This window comes from Hypanus sabinus, chromosome 10 (genome assembly GCF_030144855.1).
Source record: "Hypanus sabinus isolate sHypSab1 chromosome 10, sHypSab1.hap1, whole genome shotgun sequence".
In the NCBI taxonomy this organism is placed as follows: Eukaryota; Metazoa; Chordata; class Chondrichthyes; order Myliobatiformes; family Dasyatidae; genus Hypanus; species Hypanus sabinus.
In genome coordinates this window covers 121750832-121778079 of record NC_082715.1, presented here as the reverse complement: position 1 = coordinate 121778079, position 27248 = coordinate 121750832, and the positions used below count along the sequence as shown (strand labels likewise).

General features: G+C 43.3%; 1 protein-coding gene across 1 annotated transcript in view; it reads left to right on the top strand.

Annotated features, from left to right (window-relative positions):
• Positions 1–10577, top strand: part of supt7l (SPT7 like, STAGA complex subunit gamma) — a 54904-nt gene extending 44327 nt beyond the window's left edge. The window contains exon 5 of the mRNA XM_059982811.1: positions 7792–10577. Coding sequence (XP_059838794.1) covers positions 7792–8060 — 269 coding nt within the window. The 3' untranslated portion in view covers positions 8061–10577. The remainder of the gene's footprint in view (positions 1–7791) is intronic.
• The last annotated feature ends 16671 nt before the right edge of the window (positions 10578–27248 follow it).

The following is a 27248-nucleotide window of genomic DNA, read 5'->3' as shown; positions in this document are numbered from 1 at the left end:
AATATCCCTTCATGCCCAGACCAATCAAGATATCAACCTCTGCCTTAAATATACATAAAGACTTGGCCTCCACAGCTGCCTGTGGTAAATAATTCCACAGATTCACCACTCTCTGGCTAAAGAAATTCCTCCTCATCTCTGTTCTAAAAGGATGCCCCTCTATTCTGAGGTTGTGTCCTCTGTTCTTAGACTCTCCCACCATAGAAAGCATCCTCTCCTCTCTACATCCACTCTATCAAGGTCTTTCACCATTCAACATACACAAAATGCTGGTAGAACACAGCAGGCCAGGCCGCATCTCGGCCCGAAACGTCGGCAGTGCTTCTCCCTATAGATGCTGCCTGGCCTGCTGTGTTCCACCAGCATTTTGTGTGTGTTGCTTGAATTTCCAGCATCTGCATATTTTCTCGTGTTTGCCTTTCACCATTCGATAGGTTCCAATGAGGTCATCTCTCATTATTCTGAATTCTAGTGAATACAGGCCCAGAGCCATCAATCGCTCTTCATATGGCAAACCATTCAATCCTGGAATCATTTTTGTGAACCTCTTTGAACCCTCACCAGTTACAGCACATCCTTTCTAAGATAAAGGCCCAAACCTGTTCATAATACTCCAAGTGAGACCTCACCAGTGCTTTATAAAGCTTCAGTATTACATCCTTGCTTTTATATTCTAGTCTTCTTGAAATGAATGCTAATATTGCATTTACCTTCCTCACCACATACTCGACCTGCAAATTAACCTTTAGGAAATCCTGTACAAGACTCTCAATCCCTTTGCATCCTAGTTTTTTTGTATTTTATCTCCATTTAGAAAATAGTCCTTTCATTTCTTCTACCGAAGTGCATAACCATATACTTCCTGACACTGTATTCCATCTGCCATTTCTTTGCCCATTCTCCTAATCTGACTAAATCCTTCAGTAGCCTCTCCATTTCCTCAAAATTGCCTACCCCTCCACCTGTCTTCACATCCATCAATTCCATCATCCAAATCATTGACATATAACATAAAAATAATTTGTCCCAACACATACCCTTGTGGAACACCACTAGTCTCCAGCAGCTCAACATAAAAGGCTTCCTTTATTTCTGCTCTTTGCCTTCTGCCAATCAGCCACTGCTTTATCCATGCTAGGATTTTTCCTGTAATGCCATGGGCTCAATGCTTATTCAGCAGCTTCATATGTGGAACCTTGTCAAAGGCCTTCTGAATATCCAAGTACACAACATCAACCGATTCTCCTTTGTCTATCCTGCTTGTTACTACAAAGAATTCCAACAGATTTGTAGGCAAGATTTTCTCTTGAGGAAACCATGCTGACTACAGCCTATTTTATCACATGTCTCCTAGTACCCTGAGACCTCATCCTTAATAATGGACTCCAACATCTTCCCAACCACTGAGATCAGACTAACTGGCCTATAGTTTCCTTTCATCTGTCTCTTTCCCTTCTTGAAGAGTGGTGACATATGTAATTTTCCAGTCTTCCAGAATGATTCCAGGTCTAATGATTCTTGAAAGATCATTATTAATGTCTCCTTGATCTCTTCAGCCACCTCTTTCAGGACTCTAGGCTGTACACTATCTGGTTCAGGTGACTTATCTACCTTCAGACCTTTCAGTTACCCAAGAAACTTCTTTCAAGTTATGGCAACTTCATACACTTTATGCCCCCTGACACCTGGAACTTATACCATGCTGCTAGTCTCTTCCACAGTGAAGACTTATTCAGTGTGTCCACTATTTCATTGTGTCTCATTACTACGTCTCCAGCATCGTTTTCCAGTGGTCTGATATCCATTCATGCCTGTCTTTTACACCTTATGTAGCTGAAGAAATTTTTGGTATCCTTGTTAATATTACTGGTTAGCTTACTTTCATATTCTATCTTTATCTTAATGACTTTGTTAGTTGCCTTTTGGTGATTTTTAAAAGCTTCCCAGTCCTCTGACTTCCCACTAATTTTTGTTCTATTATATGCCCTCTCTTTGGCTTTTATGTTGGCATTGATTTATCTTGTTAGCCATGTCTGTGTCGTCTTTCCTTTAAAATCCTTCTTCCTGTTTGAGATGTATATATCCTGTGTCTTCCAAATTGCTTCCAGAAATTCCAGCCATTGTTGCTCTGTCATCATCCCTGCCAGTGTTCTTTTCCAATCAATTCTGGCCTACTCCTCTCTCATAGCTGTGCAATTCCCTTTACTCCACTGTAATACTGATACATCTGACTTTAGCTTCTCAGTGCAATGTAAGATGTACAATGCAATGTAGTACAGTCCCATACTTAAATTTCTATAGTACTGTGCAAAAGTCAGGCACCCAATATACACATACACTCTATATATAGAGGGTCAGAAACTAGAATGCTGCCACAGCGAAAATAAAACATTAAAGCTTAAATAATCCAGCATCGGGTCTTTGGTAAGTGTGGGACCAGCAGATTTTCCAGGTGATTTGATGTTGTTTATTATTAACCCAACATGTTTATAACTCACTTTTTATGTTGCATAGTATTGTGGTGACCCACTTTCTGCGCAGGTGAACTGGCTCACAAATAGCCAGCGTGCAGGGAGAGACTTTGGTAATGCACCTCTGATGACATTTCCGCTCGGAGAGGGCGGCCGCTAGGGATTAAATGCCAGCGCCACAAAGTTTGAATAAACTAGCCTCGAAACGACTTACCGACTGCGTGTTGTCTCTAGCTCTGTATGTAGTACGTCGCTACGTTGGTGACCCCGATGGTCCAAACGGGATTTGGACCAAAGATGACCGACTCTTCATCTGTTCATGCAGTTTCGCTAAAACTGACGAATTTCTGGACGCTGCGACCACGCGTGTGGTTTAGCCAAGCAGAAGCCCAGTTCCAAATTCGGCAGATATCTTCTGATTCCACGTGTTGCTATCACGTGGTGAGCGCCCTTGACCAGGAGACGGCCGCCCAGGTTGCGGATTTCATACAGTTGCCCCCGGAAGAAGGCAAATATGAAGCATTCGAAGCGCTGCTCATTGGGACCTTTGGCCTCTCACTGCATGAACGAGGTGCCCGCCTGCTTCACCTGGACGGATTGGGAGACAGGCTGCCGTCAGCATTGATGAACAAGATGCTGGCCCTGGCTGATGGACACAAGCCCTGCCTCATGTTTGAGCAAGCGTTCCTAGAGCAACTGCCCGAGGACATACATCTGCTGCTGGCTGACGCAGATTTCAGCGACCCCCAGATGATGGCGGCCCGGGCAGATGTGCTGTGGAAAGCCAAGAGGGAGAGCGTGACGTCCATCGGTCAGATTACCAGGCCACGCGCCCAACAGCAGACCAGACCAGGCCTGGCAGGGGGGTGCGCACACAACACAGGCAGGAGTGAGAAGGCCAGTGAACAGTGGTGTTTCTACACCAGCGGTGGGGCACAAAAGCCTGCCATTGTCGCCTGCCCTGCAAGGGCCAGCTACCACTAATGACTATGGCGGCTGGCCACCAGGACAACCTCTTGTACGTCTGGGACAAACAGTCGGGACGCTGCTGCTTGGTCGACACCGGAGTGGAAATCAGCGTCTTGCCCCCAAAGGGGTACGACACCCGCAACAGGAAGCTAGGACCCACCCTGAGGACTGCAAACTGCAACAACGGACCTACGACACCCGCACAGTGCAGCTGCAGTTTGGCGCCAACCGGTTTACGTGGGACTTCACACTGTCCGCGGAGGCCTAACCACTCCTGGGGGCAGACTTCTTGCGAGCTCACAGCCTGCTGGTCGACTTGCAAGGGAAAAGACTGGTACATCCCGAGACTTTCCAGACGTTCTCCCTGGGTGAAGCCAAGTTACCGGCCCCACACCTGGATTCCATCACGCTGTCGGACAACGAATTCACCAGAATCCTGGCGGACTTTCCATCGATTCTGGCACAGCAGTTCACGGCAGCCATGCCCAGACACAGGGTTCAGCACCACATCCCGACCAAGGGACCATCCCTCCACACCCGCGCACAAAGGCTGCCCCCGGAAAAGCTCCGTCTGGTGAAGGAGGAGTTCGAGGATGGAGGAATTGGGGATTGTACAGAGGTCCGACAGCCCATGGGCCTCTGCCCTGCACATGGTGCCCAAAGCAGCCGGGATTTGGAGACCATGCGGCAACTACCGCAGACTGAACGAGGCTACAACTCCAGACCGCTACCCCGTGCCGCGCATACAGGACTTTGCAGCAAACCTGCATGGGGCAAGAATCTTTTCCAAAGTAGACCTTGTCCGAAGTTACCATCAAATCCCGGTGCACCCTGAAGACATCCCCAAAACAGCATTTATCACCACGTTCAGCCTGTTCGAGTTCCTCCGAATGCCATTTGGCCTGAAAAATGCCTAACAGACATTCCAGTGGCTAATGGATGCGGTGGGTTACGACCTGGACTTTGTGTTGATCTATTTGGACGACATCATTATAGCCAGCAGTTGTCGCCAGGAGCATCTGTCCCACCTCTGCCAGCTCTACTCCCTGCTGAGTGATTTCAGCCTCACAGTCAACCCGGCCAAATGCCAGTTCGGTCTCAATACCATTGACTTCCTGGGCCACAGGATTACCAAAGACGGGGCAACACCTCTGCCCGCCAAGGTAGACGCGATCTGCCACTTTGCCCAGCCCAACAAGGTCAAAGACCTACAGGAGTTCGTTGGTATGGTGAACCTCTTCCACCGTTTCCTCCCCTCAGCAGCCCGTATCATGTGCCCTTTGTACACCCTGATGTTGGGTAAAGGCAAGGACATTACTTGGGACGAGGAGGCCGCGACCACTTTCGTTAAAGCCAAGGAAGCCTTGCCACATGCCGCGATGCTGGTGCACCCCAGAACGGACGTTCCGACTGCACTCACGGTGGACGCATCCAACACAGCAGTCGGTGGGGTGCTGGCAATCCTTGGCGTTCTTCAGCAAGCACCTATAATCACCCGAACTCAAGTACAGTACTTTTGACCGGGAGCTGTTGTCACTGTATCCAACAATCCGGCATTTCAGGTACTTCTTAGAAGGCAGGCCGTTCACCGCGTTCACGGACCACAAACTGTTGGCCTTTGCGTTCACGAAGGTGTCCGATTGCTGGTTGGCTCGCCAGCAGTCACATCTGTCCTACATCTCCGAGTACACGACGGACATCCAGCATGTCTCAGGAAAGGACAACATCGTGGCGGACACACTCTCCAGACCAGCTGTCCAGGCCCTGTCCCTGGGGGTGGACTATGCAGCACTGGCGGAGGCGCAGCAGGCAGACAATCAGATGCTCAGCTACAGGACCGCAGTCTCGGGTTTTCAGCTGCAGGACTTTCTCGTAGGCCCAGGTGAGAGGACCCTCCTGTGCGACGTGGCTACCAGCCAACCTTGCCCCATTGTCCAGGCAGCCTGGAGACAGTGGGTTTTCGACTCCATACACGGTTTGGCACACCCATTTATCAGGACAACAGTCCGGCTGGTCTCCAGCAAGTTCACGTGGCACAGACTTCACAAGCAGGTCAGTGAATGGGCCAGAACGTGCGTGCAGTGCCAAACAGCCAAGGTGCAGCGGCACACTAAAGCCCCGCCACAGCAGTTCGAACCCACCCACCGGAGGTTTGACCATATTCATGTGGATATCGTGGGCCCCCTACCAGTGTCCCGAGGAGCGCGGTACCTCCTGACTATGGTAGACTGGTTCACGAGATGGCCAGAGGCAGTCCCGCTCACCGACACATCTGCCAATTCCTGCGCCCAAGCACTGATTACAACCTGGGTAGCACGCTTCGGGGTACCGGCCCACATGACCTCCGACAGAGGTGCCCAGTTCACCTCCAGCCTGTGGCCAGCCTGTTGGGAACACAGCTACACCACACTACTGCCTACCACCCACAGTCGAACGGACTAGTGGAACGTTTCCACTGTCACTTGAAGTCGGCTCTCATGAGAGGACCTGAGAGGACTTAACTGGGTGGACGAGCTTCCCTTGGTCCTGCTTGGAGTTTACACAGTGCCCAAAGAGGATCTGCACGCCTCGTTGGCAGAGTTGGTGTACGGCGCACCCCTGGCCATCCCAGGAGAGTTCATACCAGCCCCAAGGGGGCAAGAGGAAGAACCTGCAGCAGTCCTGGACAGACTACACGAGAGGCTCGGCAACCTGGCCCCCGTACCGACTTCACAGCATGGATGGACCCGGACCCATGTACCCAAAGACTTGCAGAACTGTAAGTTTGTGTTTGTACGAAGGGGCGGATACTGGGCACCGCTACAGCAGCCGTACGAGGGGCCGTTCAAGGTGATCAACAACAATGGGTCCACGTACGTTTTGGACATTGGGGGAAAAGAGGAGGTTTTCACAATGGACGGACTCAAACCAGCCCATGTAGACGGCACAGCCGGTCGAGGTTCAGGCACTGCGGCGCAGAGGCAGACCTCCCAAACAGAGGCTGATCCAGACTGTGGACATTGGGGGGTGTCTCGCCTGTTCTGGGGGGGAGTGGTTATGTGGCGACCCACTTTCTGCGCAGGCGAACCGGCTCACAAATAGCCAGCGCGCGGGAAGAGACTTTGGTAATGCACCTCTGACGTCTGACCTCTGGCGCTAGGTGTTAAATGCCAGCGCTGCGAAGTTTGAATAAACTAGTCTCGAAATGACTTACCGACTGCGTGTCGTCTCTAGCTCTGTATGTAGTACATCGCTACAGTATCATAATAAAATTTCCAGTAAATATAAAGAGAACACAGCAAATGAAGACCTTATTAACCTAAAAGGAAATGAGAATAAGGACCAGGATGAATTGGAAAGGAGGAAGTAAATATCTCCTTGTGAGCCAAATCCCAGCGCACTGGAATTTCCATATAGTTGCATAGGGAATTTTCAGTTTTACTGTATTCTGGATATAGCCCTTCTTCCTGAAAGTCATGTGCAGCAGTACCACAAGATAAAGACTTCAGTAAATAATCTTACAGAGAATGACGCAAAAATCCCTGATGAACGTTATGTAGGAGATAAGGGCCATATTCACAGTAGTTGAATGCTACTATAATTGGAATGAAATCCCTGTGATCTTGGAGATGATTGCTGAAAACCCGTGATTCACTCTAGTACTGTCAGTACAAGGGAAATGGGTTAGGTTTTTGGAATGAATCTGCAGACACACCAAAATAATAATTGTAGTGTGGCTTAATTAGTGCTTTTAGAGTTTTATTTTTGTCTAAAATGCAGGTGAATTGGGACAAAATAAAAACATCTTTCAAAGATTTGAATGGTATAGCAAAACACTGAAAATAAGAGGAATAAATTATCTTCATGAACACAGAGATTTGCAAAGCAGGGAAGTATATGTATGTGTAGCTACCATGCATAACTGCAATAGTTCTGGTGTTTAAAATAAAAGAATTGGTGACCTTGAAGTAAACAAGAGAGGGCAAAAAGGCAAAGAATGGGTTGAAATTAAGAAAAATGAACAGATTATGGAAATCTGAAATAAAAACAGAAAAGGGTAGAAAAACTAAGCAGATCAGATAGCATTATGGAAAGAGAACAGTTAATGTTTTGAGTCTACTGAATAATGGGGCTGATACATTTAATGAAAAGATGGAAATATAAAAATAAATACTTGGATTAAAGGATTCAGATATGAAATACAAGTGGTTGGTATAGCTGCATGAATGAACAATAAAATTCTTAGTTTTGCAGATGATGCAGAGAGCAGAAAAAGAAGTCATTACATGTAGTTCCCTGGCTACAACTGTCTAGGTGGAGATAATTTTTTTTGTTAAAATCTAGTTTAATTTTGATTTGCTTCTTCCTTCAGGCCCTGAGGTTAGCAGCTCTCCTCTGTGGAACCTAACTCAAGTTAAAATGGAGCCTCAAGAGAATGAAGAAGGCAACGGTCCTCCTCACGGTGTTTTGGGCAACGATGTGTTTGAAGAACCAATGTCTGCCATGAGTGACTCTGGCATCCCACAAACTCCAAACACTGCTGGCTCTGATGGCAGCTATATATCTCACTCGCCTGACAGTCTAATGGCATCTTCTCCTGTTTTCAATCAGCGACCAAAGAAAAAGCTAAGGAAGGTGTGAAAGCTCACCAACCATTCAATAGTTAGTTTTTAAGGAGTTTATTTGAAGCAGTTGCTCTCCTCAACAATGCTAATTTGATATATTCTTTAATCAGATCTGGGATATATTGTACTTACAGAATTATTTTGTACTTTTAAGAATCAGGGCCAAAACAACAAACAAAAAAAAACAACTAGTTCATACTTCCTTTGAGTTTGTGAGGTAGGGGAAGGCCGTGTGAGAGAGAGAGAATGGGGATTTTGTGGAAACTGATGCATATTTTAACTTTTAGACTGAGTTTGAGTTGAGCTCCGAAGGGAAGCTTTTTCCCTCAGACGGATGGGCTTCTAGAAAAAAAGAAATTCAGTTTGTACCCCATTCAAACAATAAATTGCTTGTCATGGAGGCAAATGTGGAAGCCATTTATGCATGCTTGCCACTCTGGTGTATCACTGTATGAAATAAGTTCAGAGAATTTCAGTGTTTATTCTGAAATTTTAAGTTGCAAGAATTCAAGTCAGTGTTATACAGAACACAGTGCAGTTTAACATTTCATGTTTCATTTTAGTCAATTTCCTTTGTGCCTTCACTTAATACATTTAAAATAGACACCATCTTTGCAAACTGTTGTTCCTCCCTATTCAAACAGATTAACTGGTCAGGTTACTCAGCAAAATCCTACAGTGAAACCTGCGGCTGCTTGACAATGCATATTCTACTTTAAACTAATTTGCTTTCTACATTTGACATTTTAAACTGGAGGGTTAATTTACTGATCCCACACTCTATTTCTAAGGCTCATGGAATTAATGGTGCATTTTGGTAGCTTCTCATTGTTGGGGTGTCGATCCTCGATTACTTCAACCATGTACAATTGCGGTAGGTGTACAATGCATACCTTGTAGACTGACCTCAGTATTATCTTGAGCTTGATTTAAAAACAGATTGTAGGAAGCTTTGTGGAATGAAAGCCAAAAACCACACATCTTGTTTTTCCTAAATTAAGCATTTTCCCATTTAATTTTACACTCTTAAGGTGGATCACTGAATAAGCAAAGAATTGAGAGAAGTTTCAGCACCATTGATTTAATCATGATTATACCCAGAAAATAATTTTTTTTTTAAAACTGCAGATGCTGGAAATCTGAAATAAAACAGAAATGCTCTCAATGAAAAGAGAAACAGTTAACATTTCAAGTGGAAGTGGACTTGAGCTGTCAAGTATTTGCAGCATTTTCTGTGGTTTGTGATCTTATGCCCTTTCTCCCAGCTTAAGTTTGCAAATTAGTTTTGATCTCCAGGCTTTGAATTGTTGCTGGTCAGTTTTGGATTTTACACCCCACAGGAATCTAAAAGGTCCAGTATTAAATGTACTAGCTATCAAAAAGTCAGCATTTTATATCATGCCTTGTATCTGAGACTTCCTAGAAAGAACAGGCTATATAAAGAGATTGCAAAAAAATGAAGAGGAGATTGAGTCATACAGGAGAAGTATGTGTTTTAATCCACTTGACATTGTGGTATTTTGTATCAGCCATTGATGCATCTCTGCTGTGCACTAAAAGGCCAGAACAGCATTTTTGTTTCCCTTTTTTATGTCCTCTTGATGTTACCATTGAACTTGTATAAAGAGACAGATTGGAAGCAAGTGTTACTATTGTGAACACTTGTCTGCTGCTTTTACAAACTCGTTATTTTAATGTGCGCCACTCATAAATTTCCCGACTGTCCTTTTTTCTGAAAGGGGCTCTGAAAATTAACCCAAGTGTTGGAGCATGCAGCCTAACAGCCCTTCTTTCTCTGCTCTGGATTTATTTCTATGTACAATGGCTACTATGTACCCTGACTATGTAAATAAATGGTTCTTTACCAGTCTGCCTTTCACGTATGGTCTATCATAATCTTATCTGAAAAGGGACCAAGTTTCTTGGATGAGACCAACCTTCAGAGCTCATATTATCTGGATTCAGAGGTTGATCAGATTTACTGCCAATAGTTACACATTTCCTTAGAGTGACTATTTCTCAAATGTTAATTTGACCTGCCATTAAATGTTGTAAGATCAACTTGTTGCATACTTTAGTAGTTGAATGCATAAAAATCTATAACATTCAGCACAAAGCTAAGAGAACTTACATAATTACCGAGGTAAAAATCTGATGATGTTTTTGAAAGGTTCTGTGTTAGGGCCTTGATTTTTAAACAGACTACTGATGCTGGAATTACTCAGCAAATTCATTATCCCATCGTCTTTTCCCAGGTATAAAGTTTCAGGGAACAGCCTGTACCTGAAATGTCAAACTACTGACGTGTGCTGAACATTTCTATCATTTTGTTTTTCTTGCTTATCAATTATCCTTGTTTGAACTCCAGCCCACTGCTCCTGTCTACCAATCATGTATAAAGGGAAGCAGTATAGTCTGGGAAAGCTAAGCTGGAATAGGTCTCTTTTTAAGTACCTTGGGCAAGCTCTGTAGCAATAAAAGAAATGAATTGCTGTTGCCTTTTATCCTGTCGGAATAAAATGAATTATTTCAAAATATATTCTTTGAGTACTGTGTGAAACCATTTTGTGAAAATTACATTTTTAAATCTTGATCAGGTGACCACACTGTATATGTAACTTCATCATATTTAATGTCTCCCCTCCCACCCCCAAACCAAGACCTGTAGATGCCATGTCAATAAATTTAATAGTAAATGATTAGCCTGAACAGCAGAGAGGTGAAGGCATCAGGAACACAACAGTATCTTGTAGGACCTGAACATCTATTATCATCTTTCATCAATATTCATCAGTGTGGTGCTGATCTGCTTTCTGAGGGCAGGGGTAAAGCTGGACCTGAAAGAGACAGCTGTGAGGACATACAGGAAAGGATGCAGATAAAGTGAGGTGTGTTTTATTTATGAGATGTGCTGGGCAGGTGTTTTTCTTTACACAGAGTTGTACGTGCTTGGAATACATTGTCAAGAGTGGTGATGGAAGCAGGCACAATACTGGTGTTTAAGAGGCACATGAACATGAAAGGAATGGAGGGCAAGCAGATGGGATTAGTTTCACTTGGCGTCATGATCGCCAAAGGGCCTCCTCCTGTTCAGTGCTGTTCTCTGTTCTAATTAAGGTATTCATAAGATAACCTGTGCCCATGAAACTAATGTTGTCATAGAAATTCATCTTATTCTTCATGTCGGTCAGCATCCGGCAGTTCAGAGGGGTGTGTATAATCTACCATGTGTCAGTGCAAACCTCAAACCAAGTTGTGAGTGGGGCTGAATTGCTAACATGCAGAACAGGAGCCATCAGCAGAGTCACTGAAGATCTGTGGAGGAGGATGCTCCATAGAGTTTTGGCAGGCTGATAAGATTTAATTTACTTCTGGTTGAAGCAAGAATAATGAAGTTCAGATAAATTGTAAAAGAAAATTAAAAGTGCAACCCCCTTGAAAACTTGAATCATTAATCTTATCCGATTAACAAACCAATGTGAAATCAATATTTGCAGTCATGTAATATTAAGCTTATTAAGGGATAATCTTACACTCAGGACATCCAGTGATCAGCAGTTTAAAGGACCTAATTTAAGCTTTCCATTGGGTTCCAAAGTGTGAGTACAATTGACTCTTTGAAGTTGCAATATAAATGATTTGGTGAATCAATTTTTAAAGCACTAAATTCCCATTTAGCAGCATTATTGATGTTGCAAAATTCACATAACTGGACAATTCTAATTATTTAATGTTAAAAAAGATGGAATTATTAGCAAGAGGGTCTATTATGAAGGAATACCCATGTAGTTCCTGCATTATTTATATGGGCAGAAGGAAAATGTTTAAGCTGTATATAAAACAGACAACTAGCTATTTATTTTGGTTATACACATTGAATATTATTAATCTATCTGGTTATTATTCATCGGCTTAATTTAGGGCAAAATGGTATGGTTTCTGATTAATCTCTTGAGTAAATTAGTTTGCTATGACTGGAACAGAAAGCTCTTGTTCTTTTGCAACTTAAATTCATTTTTCCTAGTTGTCACACAAGACATTATGTAGAGAGAGCCATTGAGGACTAGTAAGTTTTCATCATTAGGGAAAATAAATCTCAAGATTTTCACTTCTTTTCTGGCCCTGGTTGCCTCATTATCTACATTGGTGTTGGCAAAAACAGGAGACTTCAGGGAAGAAGGACAAGTAGCAGGATTTGACTCTGAGGTGGGTTTCTGTAGAGCACATTGGACAGGATGAATGCACTAGCTGGTGAATCATGTGAGCCAGGTCTACTTTCATTGGGTATCATTGATTGGTTATGGTGAGGGTAATGACCTGTACCCAACTTGTGCTGGAAAGTAGGAAGACGTCTGCAGGTCCCAGAACAGCTTCAGTGCCAGATCCTTGCCATGCATCACAATAAGCAACTTCCTAGGTTGGTCCAGAATTCACTCCCCTTACCTCTTAAGCTTGACCTCTCCTTTAAGGTGGCCCTAAGACAATATCTTTGACCAAGCTTATTGTGACTGGACATTATGCAGCTTGGAGTCAAATTTTATATGAATACATTTTAAACCTCATCCTTATCCTGTGGCTCTATACATGAATTACCTGGTAATCCCTAAGGGGATCTATTCTCTCCCTGGTTACCTTTTTGCTCTTAATATATTTACGCATTTCCTTGTATTTTTCTTTATCTGCCAAGGAAATCTCGTCCCCTTTTTACTCTTCTGTTTTCCTCCTTAACTGTACTCCTACATTCCTCATTCTACTCAAAGAACTGATCCCAGCAACCTATACCTGAAAACACAAAATGCTGGCAGAACTCAGCAGGCCGGACAGCATCTATGGGAGGAGGTAGTGATGACGTTTTGGGCCGAAACCCTTCATCAGGAGGGTTCCTGATGAAGGGTTTTGGCCCGAAACGTTGTCACTACCTCCCATAGATGTTGTCTGGCCTGCTGAGTTCTGCCAGCATATAGTGTTTATATTTATTTCCAGCATCTGCAGATTCACTTGTGTAACCTATACCTGACATGCCTCCCTTTTCCTATCTAGAGCCTCAATATCCCTCAACAGCCAGGGTTCCCTGATCCTGTTAACCTTGCCCCTCACTCTAGCAGAAACATGCTGGCCCTGAATTCTTCTTACCAAGGTTTTAAAAGCCTCCCAGTTGCCAACCATTTCTTTATCAGCTAGCAGCCTCATCTGTCAACCCTTACAAGTTACATAAATGTGCAGGGATTAGCGGGCTATATACAGGAAAAAGATAATTAGTTTAACTCAGCATTGTGTTTGGTGCAAATATAATGCACTAAGTACTTGTTCTATTCCAACTCTTTTACGCCTACAAAAATATGCTATCGGGGAGCCTATTGTCTATTAGGGAGCTTATAGTGTAGTTCCATTACAGAGATCAAATCTTTCTTATTTTTATAATAGATTTTCAAATTGAAGGCCAGTGGTATGCCAGAGGGATTGATGCTGGGCCCCCTGGTGTTTGGCATATGAATGACTTGGGGAGAGAATAACTAATAAGTTTACTGATGCCACCAAAAGTGGTAGTGTAGTGGACAGTGAAGAGCTTTGTTTGAGGTTACAATAACTGGCAAGCTGGTCAAGGGAATGAGAACTGAAATTTAACACAAGTGCAAAGTGATGAATTTTGTGAAGTTAAACCGGGCAGAACATGCACAGTGAATGGCCAAACCCTGAGGAATCTTATTGAACAGTAAAATTTTGAAGTCTGCGTACAATGTTCCCTGAAACCAGTAACACAGAGATGAAGAAGGCATGTGACCTTCATTGGTCAAGGCAATGAATACAAGTATTGGGACACCATGTTACAGTTGTACAAAACATTGTTTAGACTGTATGGAGCATTGTTTGCAATTCTGATTGCTATACTAGAGGTTGGATGTGATTAAGCAAGAGAGAGTGCAAAAGATTCACAAGGATGTTGCCTGGACTGGAGGGCTTGAGTTATAAGGAGAAATTGGATAGGCTAGGACTATCTGCCCTGGAGAGAAGGCTAAAGGGTAGCCTGACAGAAGTTTATAAAATTATAAGGAAGCATTTTTTCCAGGTTAGTGGAGTCTAAATCTAGAGGGTGTAGGTTTAATTTGAGAGGGGGAAATTTTAAAGATCAGAGGTGTAAGCTGATCAGTGAGTAAATGGAGTGAGCTACCAGAGAAAGTAATCAAGGTAGGTACAATTACAAAGTTTAAAACAAAACATTTAGATAGGTAAATAGATGGGAAAGTTTTTAAGAGATATGGGCCAAATGCAGGGCAATGGGATTAGCTTAGATAAGGAACCTTGTTGACATGGACTGAAGGGTCTGTATCTACATGAATCTGTGACACAGCAGGTAAAGCAGCATCTGTGGAAAGAGAAACAACAATAATGTTTTAAGTTGAGGATCCTTTGACTGAAATGGGAAATTATTTCTTGATCAGCTAGGATCAGTATGGTCACCAGGCTGTACAGGGCCAATTAGAGGAAAGATGAACAAAGAAAGAAAATTGATCAAGTGCAGAACTGTGGAGCATACACACAGAGAGAGTGAGAGAAACTGAGCCCATAATCACAAATGAATGACTTACAGAGGAAATGTTCTGAGGAAGACAATGAAACCAAGTTAGAGAATTTAATTTCACACCTAGCAGCCTGTAACGTACTCAATGGCAAGATGTGGTGCTATTTCTCAAAACTGCAGTGGGTATTGTTGTTGCATGATTTATGACGTGGAAATACTATGGTTCTTCTTATAGAGGGAAGAATAAAGAGGGCTAATAACTAGTAAATAGGGATGAGGATTGCGCTAATGTGTTAACGGAATCGCAGACGAAGCCTATAAGTAGAGACATGAAATTGCAGCAGCGATGAACCCAAGTTTCAGGAGCCTCATTAATCATATAATAGCATTCACCCATTGTTGTAATAGAAAATCGAATTTACTGTTAGACCTGTGAATAATCACTTTATCCTATAATTAGGACCTAGTCTGTTATTTAATTAAGTCTTCCTGTAGGCCCATTCTGGTATCAAGATGCAGTTTTACTAATTATCTTCTCAACTGAGAATGTAAAAACTGTATCAAATTCATGCTCATGTAGATCAGCTTCAGCTGATCTCCTGGTGCACATCAGTTCTTAATAAATTGCTGGTTATTTTGAACACCAACTCCATGTGATCTTTCAGTTTTCTCCTTCAATTGGTGCAGTTGACTGAATACCCCGGTGGATCACAACTGACAATGAGGGTCCAAGTCGGGTGTGTTTGATAAACTACTCTGTTATTTTAGGGGATTACCCTATAGTTGATAGTGACCGTCAGCTGTGATAAAAAGAGACCTTGGAGCGTGAGGAGTTTGGTCTCAGAGAATGGAAGATTAAGGTCTGGGTAACTGGCAGTTGAGGTCCTGGTGATTACGGGTTGCAATTGATTTGAGAAACTCATAGACAAACTAATTTTATTTGAGATATAGCCTTGGGGAGCTGAGATTGGAGATACTGTAAGGTATGGCCATGGTGAGGAAGCTGAAGGAAACTGATGAATTATTGTAGGAATCCAAAGGATCACTCACATAGATGGTTATGCACCGTCAGAGTAAGTTGATATAAAAGAACCGGGAAAGGAGGATCACACTATGGGGTGGAACAAATTGCTTGGTGGAAGGGACAAGAATAGGGCAAATATGTAAAGGTAGTAGAAATAGTAACAGTGTTTATTGTGTAATTATCATGGAATGGCAATCACCAAGCAAGCTTAGAACCCCCAGTTTTAGGGCAAATGGTTGGTAGTGTTGTCCAAGGATGCATCCAGCACATGATGTAGATTGCAATGATTTGGCTGATACAGCTGATGAATATGGAACTTGTAATTAAGATTCATAACCTCCACCTGTAACAGAACTAGCACTCCAGTGGAAAGTCCGGAAGGCTGTAGGGAATAATGCTGTAGAGTCCAGCTGGAAGATACTTTTACAGCAACAAAGAAACAGATATTTCTAAATAAATTCATACTCTGAGATGACACCTTTTACTTACCCCTTGATAAGGATCCCACTCAGGCCCATTAGGCTATTATCTCCCACATCAACACCAACGTCATCAACATTGGAAATCTCTCATCCACTGCCACCAAACTCAGTGTTCCTTTAACCTTCACTGTTTGTTTCTACCTCCTAGACAAGATCCACAAACCCGACTATTCGGTTAGGCCTATTGTTTCTGTCTGCTCCTGCCCCAATGAACTCATGTCTGCATACCTTGACTTCATTTTATCCCCTTTGGTTCAGTCCCTTCCCACCTACATCTGTGACACTTCACAAGCTCAACATCTCCTTAACAACTTTCACTTCCCTGGCCTTGATAAACTAATTGATGTCAAGAAATTTCTATCTCCCATCAAAAAGGCTATAAAGCTGTCTGCTTCTTTCTCAACCACATGGGCCCCAGCTATGCCTGCCTTTTTGTTGACTAAATGGAACAGCCCGTTCCAGGCCTTCCCTGGTAATGCTCTCCAGCTCTTTCTGCACTACATTAATGATCGCTTTGGCACTGCTTCGTGCACCCCTGCTGAGCTCATCAATTTCAACAACTTTGCCTCTTCCTTCCACCCTGCCCTTAAATTCACTCAGTCCATTCCTGACACCTCTCTTCCCTTACTCAATCACTATCATCTCTTGAGACAACTGTCAACCAGTAACTTTTATAAACCAACTGACTTCCACAGATATCTTGACTGTACCTTTTCCCGCTCTGTCTCCCGTAAAAATGACTCCCTTTTCTCAGTTCCTTCAACTCAATCACACCTGTTCCCAGAACATCAGAAATATTCTCCTTCTTCAAAGAATGGAGTTTCCTTTCCTCCACCATTGAAGCTAACCTCACACGCATCCTCTCCTTTTCCCAGATAACCGTCCTCACCCAATCTTCCTGCCACCTGAACAGGGAGAGAATTCCTCTTATCTTCATTTACTACCCATGAGCCTCTGCATCCAGCACTTCATTCTCCACAACTTCCACCATCTTCAGCAGGATTCCACGGCCAAACACATCTTTACCTTCTCCCCACTCTCTGCTTTCAGCAGTGATCACATCCTCTGTGATTCTTGTATCCATGCGACCCTCCCCACTAATCTCTCTCCTGGAGTCATGTACTGTATCTAGTGCTCCTGATGCAGATTCCTCTACATTGGTGATACCCCATGTAAATTGGAGCAGCACTTTGTCAAGTCAAGTCACTTTTATTGTCATTTCGACCATAACTGCTGGTACAGTACTTAGTAAAAATGAGACGTTTTCTCAGGTGTTACATGACACAGTACAAAAACCAGACTGAACTACGTAAAAATCACAGAAAAAACTTTACTTCAAGCACCTGTACTCCATTAGGATCCATCAAGCAGGATTTCTCAGTGGCCAACCATTTTATTTCCAATCCCAAGTCTTATTCCAAGTCAGTCAATGGCCTCGACTGCCAAGATGAGGCCACTCACGGCTGAAGGAGAAACACTTCATATTACCTCTAGGTAGCTTCCAACCTGATGGCATGAACATCAATTTCTCTAACTTCTGGTAACTTTCCCCACTTTGGCTCACTTTTTCCTCTCCTCTTCTCCTCACCTGCCTATCTATCACTTCCCCCGGTGTCCATCCTCCTTTATTTTCTCCGATGAGTCACAAATTGATAGAAAAGTACAACATAGAAACAGGCTCTTCAGCCCATCTAGTTCATGCTGAACCATTTAATCTGCCTACTTCCATCAGCCTACACCAGTACCATAGCCCTCCATCCCCTACCAACCATGTACTTATCCAAACTTCTCTTAAACATTCAAAATCAAAATTGCATCCACCACTTCCATTGGCAGCTTGTTCCACACTCTCACAACCCTCTGAATAAAGAACTTCCTTCTCATATTTCCCTTCGTCTTTTCATCTTTCACTCTTAACCCATGACCTCTATTTGTAGTGCCATCTAACCTCAGTTGTAAAATCATGCTTGCATTTGTTCTATCTACACCGCTCATAATTTTGTATACTTCTATCAAATCTCCCCTCAATCTTCTACATTACAAGGGATAAAGTCCTAACCTTCAATCTTTCTTTATAACTCAGGCCCTCCAGTACTGGCAACATCCTTGTGATTTTTTTTCTCTACACTTTCAGCCTTATTTACATCTTTACTTCGAATTCAACGGCTGTGAAGGCGGATGAAGACTGCAACAAATCCATCAGCTCCAATCATCGTGGTTTCCATGTCATTGGAATCAGTTGGTTGATTTGTGAAGTATCGTGTTCTTTTTGGAGTGCAACATCAAGCACACGTTAAACAAATACATGCACAGGCCTCTTCGCCCTGTGATAGATCAACGGAACGAAGACCATCATCCTCGACCACGAGGGATAGCCACGACGACGACAACTTTAGGGATGTGACCAAGGCAGCACACAATACTCCAAATTAGACCTCAATAACATCTTATACAGCTTCAGAATAACATCCCATCCCCTGTACTCAATATTTTGATTTATGAAGGCTAATGTGACTAAAGCTTTCTTTACAACCCTATCTGTGACAACACTTTCAATGAATTATGGACCGGTGTTCCCAGATCCCTTCGTTCTATACCACTCCTCAGTGCCTACTGTTGAGTGTGTAGGACTTATCATGGTTGGTCTCAGCAAAGAGGAAAACACCTTGCACTTATCTGGAGTAAATTCCATCTGCCATTTTGCAGCCCATTTTTCCAGCTGGTCCAGATCTCTCACTGCAAGCCATGATAGCTTCCCTTGCTGTCCACTACACCCCCAATCTTGGTGCCACCTACAAATCTGCTGATCCAGTTAACCACATTATCATCTGGATCATTGATGTAGATGACAAGCAACAATGGACCCAGTGCCGATCCCTGCGGCACATCAATTGTCACAGGCTTCCTGTCAGAGAGGCAAGTAGCCACTACCACTCTCTTCTCCCACAAACCCAATGTCTAATCTAATTTACTACCTCACCTTGTCAAACGTCTTGCTAAAGTCCATGTAGACAACATCCACAGGCTTGCCTTCATCAATTTTCCTGGTAACTCCCCTGAAAAATTCTTTAAGATTAGTTAGTCATGACTATACATACATGAAGCCATGCTGACTATCCCTAATCAGTCCCAATCTATCAAATTACTCATACACAGTCCCTTATAATACCTTCCAATAACTTTCCCACTACTGATGTCGGGCTCGTTGGTCTATAATTTTCTGGTTTATTTATAGAGCCTTTCTTAAACAGCTGAATAGCATTAGCTACCCTCCGATACTTCCCCAGTCACTAAGGATGATTTAAACATCTCTGCTACAGCCCTGCCAGTTTCTGCACTTGCCTCCCACAGCGCCCTAGGGAACACCTTGTCAGGCTCCAAAGTTTTATCCATCCTAATTTGCCTCAGGACAGCAAACACCTCCTCCTTTGTATTCTGTATAGTGACCAAGAGGTCAATTACGCTCTTGCCTCACTTCTATGGACTATGTGTCCGTCTTCTGAGTAAATACAGATGCCTAACCGGACTATAACCCAGACAGACGGGACTGTTATGGTAATCTTGAATGGTTGAATTTAAGGAAGGGTGGAACTGGAAACGCTGTTTCCATCTGAATAGATACCTTGGACAGGAATAATTTAACCATCCAAACATACGGTATTTCCACAAAAACAGGAAACGTGAAACCTGACAAGATATGCTCAGAATAATTTTGATAATTGGACATGTCACGTTTTTGAGCTCCCTCTCGAGAGCAAATAAAGCACAAACTGTAAATAGAGGGAATAACGAAAGACACAGCTATGGGGTGTACCAGCGATAGATGGTTTTACATGTGGTGCGGTGAAATGGACATTTGAATAATACGCGGTGCGGGAAGGGGACATACAGTGGGGTGTGGGCGCGGCGAGAGGGGGATTTAATATAAATATTCGTCATGCCAAGACACGTGAGCGACGAACCACTCACACTTTAAGTGCGGCCATAAAACTTGTACGGTAACACTTGTCAGCTCATCATATTAGCGGGCACAAAGCACAGCAGCCGGGGGCAGTTTTCATAGCCTCAGCACCATGGAGAGGGGCGTGACCGGCGCAGAGAGCGAGCGAAATCGGCTCTCGCCTCAGATCCCAACTCCCTGTGTGATGCTATTGAGACCTTCCTGATGAACAACATCTACTATGCCGCAAAGTCAGCGATAGCGTATTGCAAGAGGCAGTCACAATGCCAATCTGACAGCTGCAACGTGGCAATTAGTGCCGAACTAATGAATGTCGGGCAGAGTTCACCCAAACCAGCTGCAGAAAGGATGCTGGAGCTAGAGCTTATCATTGGTAGCGAGGCGGACAAAGGATTGCGTAAGTACGTAGTCACAGAACTATCACTCATACCACATTTTACTGCTAATTGGGAAAACATCACCGGGGAAGATGAAGAAGTCATTAGGAAGTAGGATACACTGTGGAAAAGGGTTTACAGATCATGAAAGTAAGGCTGAAATAGTTCTAGAGACCCCTTTTGGTCCTGTATTTGGAAATGGGGTTTGAATGTAAAAGTCCATCCACTGATTCGATTTATCACTCATAATATCCTTATTGTACTACTGATTGTTTCAATGATCCTTACTATTTCAGTGTACAGGTAAAGCGTTGGCCTTAGGGGATAGTCATTTAGTTGGCCAAACAAGGGTTTTGTTGGGGATCTAACCTTTAGGGCCTATTGGCCATTCTAGACCAGGGGCCCTGCCGAAGGGTTTCATAGGCCATTGTACTCCTAGATACTGCCCGGCCTGCTGAGTTCCTCCAGCATTTTGTGTGCGTTGCTCGGATTTCCAGCATCTGCAGACTTTCTCTTGTTTGTGCCTAGAGTGGTGACGATTTTAGGGAGAAGAATAGTGAGGGCAAGATAGGCAGGAAGGCAGAGGAGGTGGGGTGGCGCTCTTGATTAGGGATGAGATCAGGACGATTGTGAGAGATGATATAAGATCTACGGAGCAGAATGCTGAGTCTATCTGGGTAGAGATTAGGAATAGTAAAGGGAAAATATCACTGGTGGGAGTTGTCTGTAGGCCACCTAATAAAAATATTGCAGTGGCAGAGGCGATTAACCAAGAAATAACTGAGGCTTATGAGAGCAGAACGGCAGTTGTCATGGGGGATTTTAACTTTCACATAGATTGGGTGAATCAGGTTCATCAAGGAAGTCTTGGGGAGGACTTCATAGAATGCATCTGTGATGGCTTTCTTGAGCAGCATGTTAGTGAACCTATAAGGGAAAATGTGATCTTAGATCTAGTCCTGTGCAATGAGACAGGTAAGATTAACGATCTTGTAGTCAGTGATCCTCTTGCAGAGAGTGATCATAGTATGATTGAATTTCACATTCAGATGGAGGATGAAGTAGTTAGATCTAAAACTAGTGTATTATGCTTGAACAAGGGAGATTACAATGGGATCAGGGAGGAGTTGGCGAATGTGAATCGGGAGCACAGGCTATTTGGTAGGACAGTTGAGGGACAGTGGAATACTTTCAAAGAGATTTTTCACAGACTCAACAAAAGTATATTCCAGTCAAAAGTAAGGACAGTAAGTGTGGGGAGAGCCAGCCTTGGATAAATAAAAGCTCACGTGTACAAAGTTGCAAAGAGTAGTGGGAGACTGGAGGATAGGGAAAACTTTAAAAAGCAACAGAGAACAACTAAACAAGAAATAAGGAATGGGAAGATAGAGTATGAAAGTAAATTAGCACAAAATATAAAAACATAACAAAAGTTTTTATAAATATATGAAGTGGAAGAGGTCGCTAAAGTCACCATAGATCCCTTGGAAGACGAGAAGAGGAAATTGATATTGGGTGATAAGGAACTGTCTGAGGCATTGAACAACTATTTTGTTTTGGTTTTGGTGGAGGACACATCTAATATGCCAAAGAATGATGTTATGGACGAAGTGGGAGGTGAGGACCTCGATAAAATCACTGTCACTAAAGAGATAGTGTTGACCAAACTAGAGGGCCTGAAGGTTGATAAGTCCCCTGGTCCTGATGGGATACAGCTCAGGGTGCTGAAGGAATTGGTGGAGGTTATAGTTGATGCGTTGGTAATCATTTATCAAAACTCTCTAGACTCTGGACAGATCCCGTTGGATTGGAAGACAGCAAGTGTCACGCCACTTTTTTAAAAGGATGTAGGCAAAAGATGGTCAACTATAGGCCAGTTAGCTTAACATCTATAGTTGGGGAAAATGGTTGCAGCTGTCATAAGGAAGAAATAGCAAAACGTTTAGAAAGGAGTGGTTCCATTAGACAGATGCAGCATGGACTCAGAAAGGGCAGGTCCTCTTTGACAAACATACTGGAGTTCTTTGAGGACATAACGAGTGCAGTGGATAGAGGAGAATAGGTGAGTGTCGTATACTTGGATTTCCAGAAGGCATTCGATAAGGTGCCACACAAGAAACTTATAAATACGATACGGATGCATGGAGTCAGAGGAAGTGTATTGGCATGGATAATGGATTGGTTAACCAATGTAAGGCAGAGAGTTGGTATAAATGTGTTTTTCTCCAGTTGGCAGTCAGTGGTGAGTGGGGTGCCACAGGGGTTGGTGCTGGGCCCACAGCTGTTTACCATTTACATTGATGATTTGGAAGGGGGACTGAGCGTAGCACAGCAAAATTTGCTGATGATGCTAAGCTGAGTGGAAAAGCAAATTGTACAGAGGATGTGGAGAGTCTGCAGAGGGATATAGACTGGCCAAGGTCTGACCGATGGAATACAATGTTGGTAAATGCGAGACCATTCTCTTTGGAAGGAATAATAGAAGAGCAGATTATTATTTAGATGGTGAAAGATTGCAACATCTGTTGTGCAGAGGGACTTGGGAGTGCTTGTTCATGAATCGCTAAAAGTTGGCTTGCAGGTACAACAGGTTATTAAAAAGGCAAACAGAATGTTGGCCTTCATAGCTAGAGGGATTGAATTCAAGAGCAGGGAGGTCATGCTGCCACTATACAGGGTACTGGTAAGGCCACACCTGGATTACTGTGTGTAGTTCTGGTCTCCAGACTTCAGGAAGGATATGCTGGCTTAGGAGACAGTAGGAGGTTCACCAGGTTGATTCCAGGGATGAAGGGGTTAACCTGTGAGGAGAGATTGAGTTGCCTGGGCCTATACTCTCTGGAGTTCAGAAGAATGAGAGGGGATCTTATAGAAACATACAAGATTTTGAAAGGAATAGATAAGATAGAAGTAAGAAAGTTGTTTCCATTGGTAGGTGAGACTAGAACTAGAGGACATTGCCTCAAGATTCGGAGAGAAGATTTAGGACGGAGATGGGGAGAAACTTTTTCCCAGAGAGTGGCAAATCTGTGGAATTCTCTGCCCAGTGAAGCAGTTGAGGCTTCCTCACTAAATATATTTAAGATAGAGTTAGATAGGTTTTTACATAGTAAGGGAATTAAGGGTTATGGGGAAAAGGCAGGTGGATGGAGCTGAGTTTATGGACAGATCAGCCATGATATAATTGAATGGCAGGGCAGGCTCGATGGGCCCGATGGCCTACTCCTGCTCCTATTTCTTATTTTCTTATGTAAGCAACTAGTAAATAGGAATGTGGATTGCGCTAGTGTGGCTGGCAGACAAAGCCTGAAAGTAGAGACAGAGAGTACAGTAGTGAGGACACCCAAGTTTCAGGAACTTCATAATTACTTTATAGCGTGCACCCATTGTTGTAATAAAAATTGGATTTACTGTTAGATCTGTGGATAATCATTTTATTCTGTAATCAGAACTTAATCTGTTACTTAATTAAGTCTTTCTGTAACAACCATTCTGTTATCAAAATGTAATTTTACTGGTAATCTCATCAACTGAAAATGAAAAAGCTGTACCAAATTCATGCTCCGGTACATTAGTTTTGACTGGTCTCCTGGTGCACACCATATTTTTCTTTAAATAAATCGCCCATTATTTCAAATAGAAATGCAACGTGGGCTTTCAGTTTGCTCCTACAGTTCTTAATGGCCAAAGTGCTGTAAGGTCAGGAGGAAAACATGTTAAAGTAAGCAAGGGGTGCGGATAAGTCAAATTATTTCTATATTTTGTAATGCATGCAAAATGCTGGAGGAACTCAGCAGGCCAGGCAAAGATCTATGGAAACGAGTGAACAGTCGACATTTCGGCCGAGACCCTTCATTAGGACTGAAAAAAAAAGATTAGAAGTCTGAGTAAGGTGTGGGGAAGAGAGGAAGAAGTACAAAGTGATAGGTGAAACGGGAGAGGGTAAGGGGTGAAGTAAAGGGCTGGGAAGTCAACTGGGGACAGAGATAAAGGGCTGGAGAATAGGGTATCTGACAGGTGAGGACAGAAACCCATGGAAGAAAGGGAAGGGGAGGAGCACCTGAGAGAGGTGTTGGGCAGGCACAGAGATAAAATGAGAGAGAGAAATGGGAATGGGGTATGTTGAAGGAGAGGTGGGAGGCCGGGAAATCGATGTTCATGCCATCAGGTTGGAGACTATCCAGACAGAATATAAGATGTTGTTCCTCCAACCTGAGTGTTGTCTCATTGTGACTGTAGAGAAGGCCATGGACTGACATGTTGGAATGGGATTAGGAAGTAGGATTGAAATGCATGGCCACTGGGAGATCCCGCTTTTTCCAGCAGATGGAGCTTGGTTGCTCGGCGAAACGGTCTCTCAATCTATTTCGGGACTCATCGATATACAGGAGACAACACCAGCACTGCCAGGTACAGCAGATGACCCCAAGAGACTTACAGGTGAAGTGTTGCCTCACCGGAAGGACTGTTTGGAGCCCTGTATGGTAGTGAGGGAGAAAGTGTAGGGGCAGGTGTTCTGTTTATTCCAGATTTGCAGCGGTGAGTTCTTTGATCTTCATTCCAAGTAAAGAGTTTTATTGTCTTTCCTGCCATGTCAAGAAGTTAGTGATTTCCCTCTTTCCCTAAGGAAGGAATGCAGTCTGCTGTTCACTCTTCCGTACAGGTGGTGTACCTTTAAGTAACCACTTGAGCAAGACCAGTAAGACATACGTTCAACTTCCGTGAGCTGTCATCTTCAACTGAATAATCTAGATATGAAAAGCCTGCAAAATGACAGTTAAAGGTTCACAATAGATCAAATTAGTCTGAATGACTGATCTTTTTTACAAGTTAAAAGGGCTAATCAGAATCATATTGGCTGAATAAGCCCAGTTTGGTTCATAGTAACATCACAAAGGTTTAACAAATAAGAAGCGATTGGGTTCATTGGGGCCATTTGTTGGGCTGATTATGATGGTGTTGCTGTCGCAATTTATCCTCTATGCATTTGTCGATTTCGTGGAAACTGCTGAAACCAGGAGTCTGTTCAGCTGAAAGAACTATTTGATTTATTGTCTCACCCTTGTTCTTGCTCCATTGCCAGTAAGTTTCTCCTTTTAAGACCATAAGATTATAAACATAGGAGCAGAATTAGGCCATTCAGCCCATCAAGTCTTACTCCACCATTCCATCATGGCTGATTTTTCTATCCCTCTCAACACAGTCGTCCTGCCTTCTCTCTCTAACCTTCGATGCCTTTACTAATCGAGAACTGATCAACCTCTGCTTCAAGCACACAACCATCTGTGTCAATGAATCCAACAAATGCACCACCTTCTGGCTACAGGAATTCCTCATCTCTTTTCTAAAGAACTTTCCTCTATTCTGAAGCTGTGATCCCTGGTCCTAGACTCCACCACTATAGGAAACATCCTTTCCACATCCACTCTATCTAGGCTTTTCAATACTTAATAGGTTTCAGGGAAATTCCCCTCATTCTTCTAAATGCCAGTGAGCACAGTCTCAGAGCCATCAAATGGTCCTCATACATGAATCCCCATCAGTCCAGGAATCACTCCTGTGAAGCACCTCTAGACCCTCTCCAATGCCCGTGCATCCTTTCTGTGATAAGGGCCCCAAAACAGCTCACAATACTAAGTGTGGTCTAACCAGTGCTCTCAGCACTACGTCCAGCCATTAAAAATGCAGCTGATGACCTGAACATTGCTGTCAAGTCTGCTTCCACTGCCGATTCGGGCATTACCTTCCTGGTCACAACAACTCACTGGTAAAGATAATTCCCTCTGGTTCCTTTCTTCAGCCTGGGATAAATTCACAACTGACACTGACGTCTTGAATTTAATAATATGTCTAACACTTATCTTTAATCCACTTATCCCTGGCTTGGCTCATCCAATTTTGAACTCTTGGGCACACTTTTCCCAAATATTCCATGTTCACCTGGCTTCCCTCTCTTATTTCACTCCCTTCCCCATGCCAGTGCCCTTCCCTATATGTCTGAGTCAATTTGAAACTACTTCCATCATATTGGCTAGCTCCTGTTATTCCTGATTTTTCTTTAGTTGGACAATCTCTCTCTCTGATCTTAATCTGCCTTACCACAATCATCTCCTGAAGTCCAGAAGAGCTCCTTCAACTCTGGCTTCTGGTTTGTGTTAACTACTCTGCCATTGGCAGATCTGTTTCCAGCTCTTGAAAATTCTGTCCACCCACCATTCAAATGTGATATTGTAGATGTATAAAAGTTTGGTTTGGCCACTCTTGGAGTATTGCTTGCAGTTCTGGCTGCCTCTTTACAGGAAGGATGTGGAGTCCCTGGAGAGGGTTCAGAAGAGGTTTGACATAGAAATGAAATTTTTTCAGTATCTCTTTACATTTTCTGTATTTTTGTAGGGCTTCTCCTGTTTTTGGTTCTCTACATCTCATTCCCTCTGCTTAGACAAGGTCTTGCCTGTAAGCTGCAGGAATTGGAATTGGTTTATTATTGTCACATGTACCAAGGTAAAGTGAAAAGCTTGTCTTGTATATTTTTCAGAAAGCTATGTCATTCCACAGTGCATTAAGGTAGAACAAGGTAAAACAGTAACAGAATGCAGAGTAAACGAGTAACAGCTACAGAGAAACTACAGCAGAGTAGAATCTGCTCGCAGTCCACATTTGCTAGGTCCCGTCTCATCATAAGACCTAAGACATTTGACTTAGGAGCAGAATTAGACCACTCAACCCATCGAGTCTGCTCCACCATGGCCAATCTCAGATCCCATTCAGCCCCATACAACCATCTTCTCACCATATCCCTTGATATCTTGACCAATCAAGAATCTATCAACTTCCCCTTTA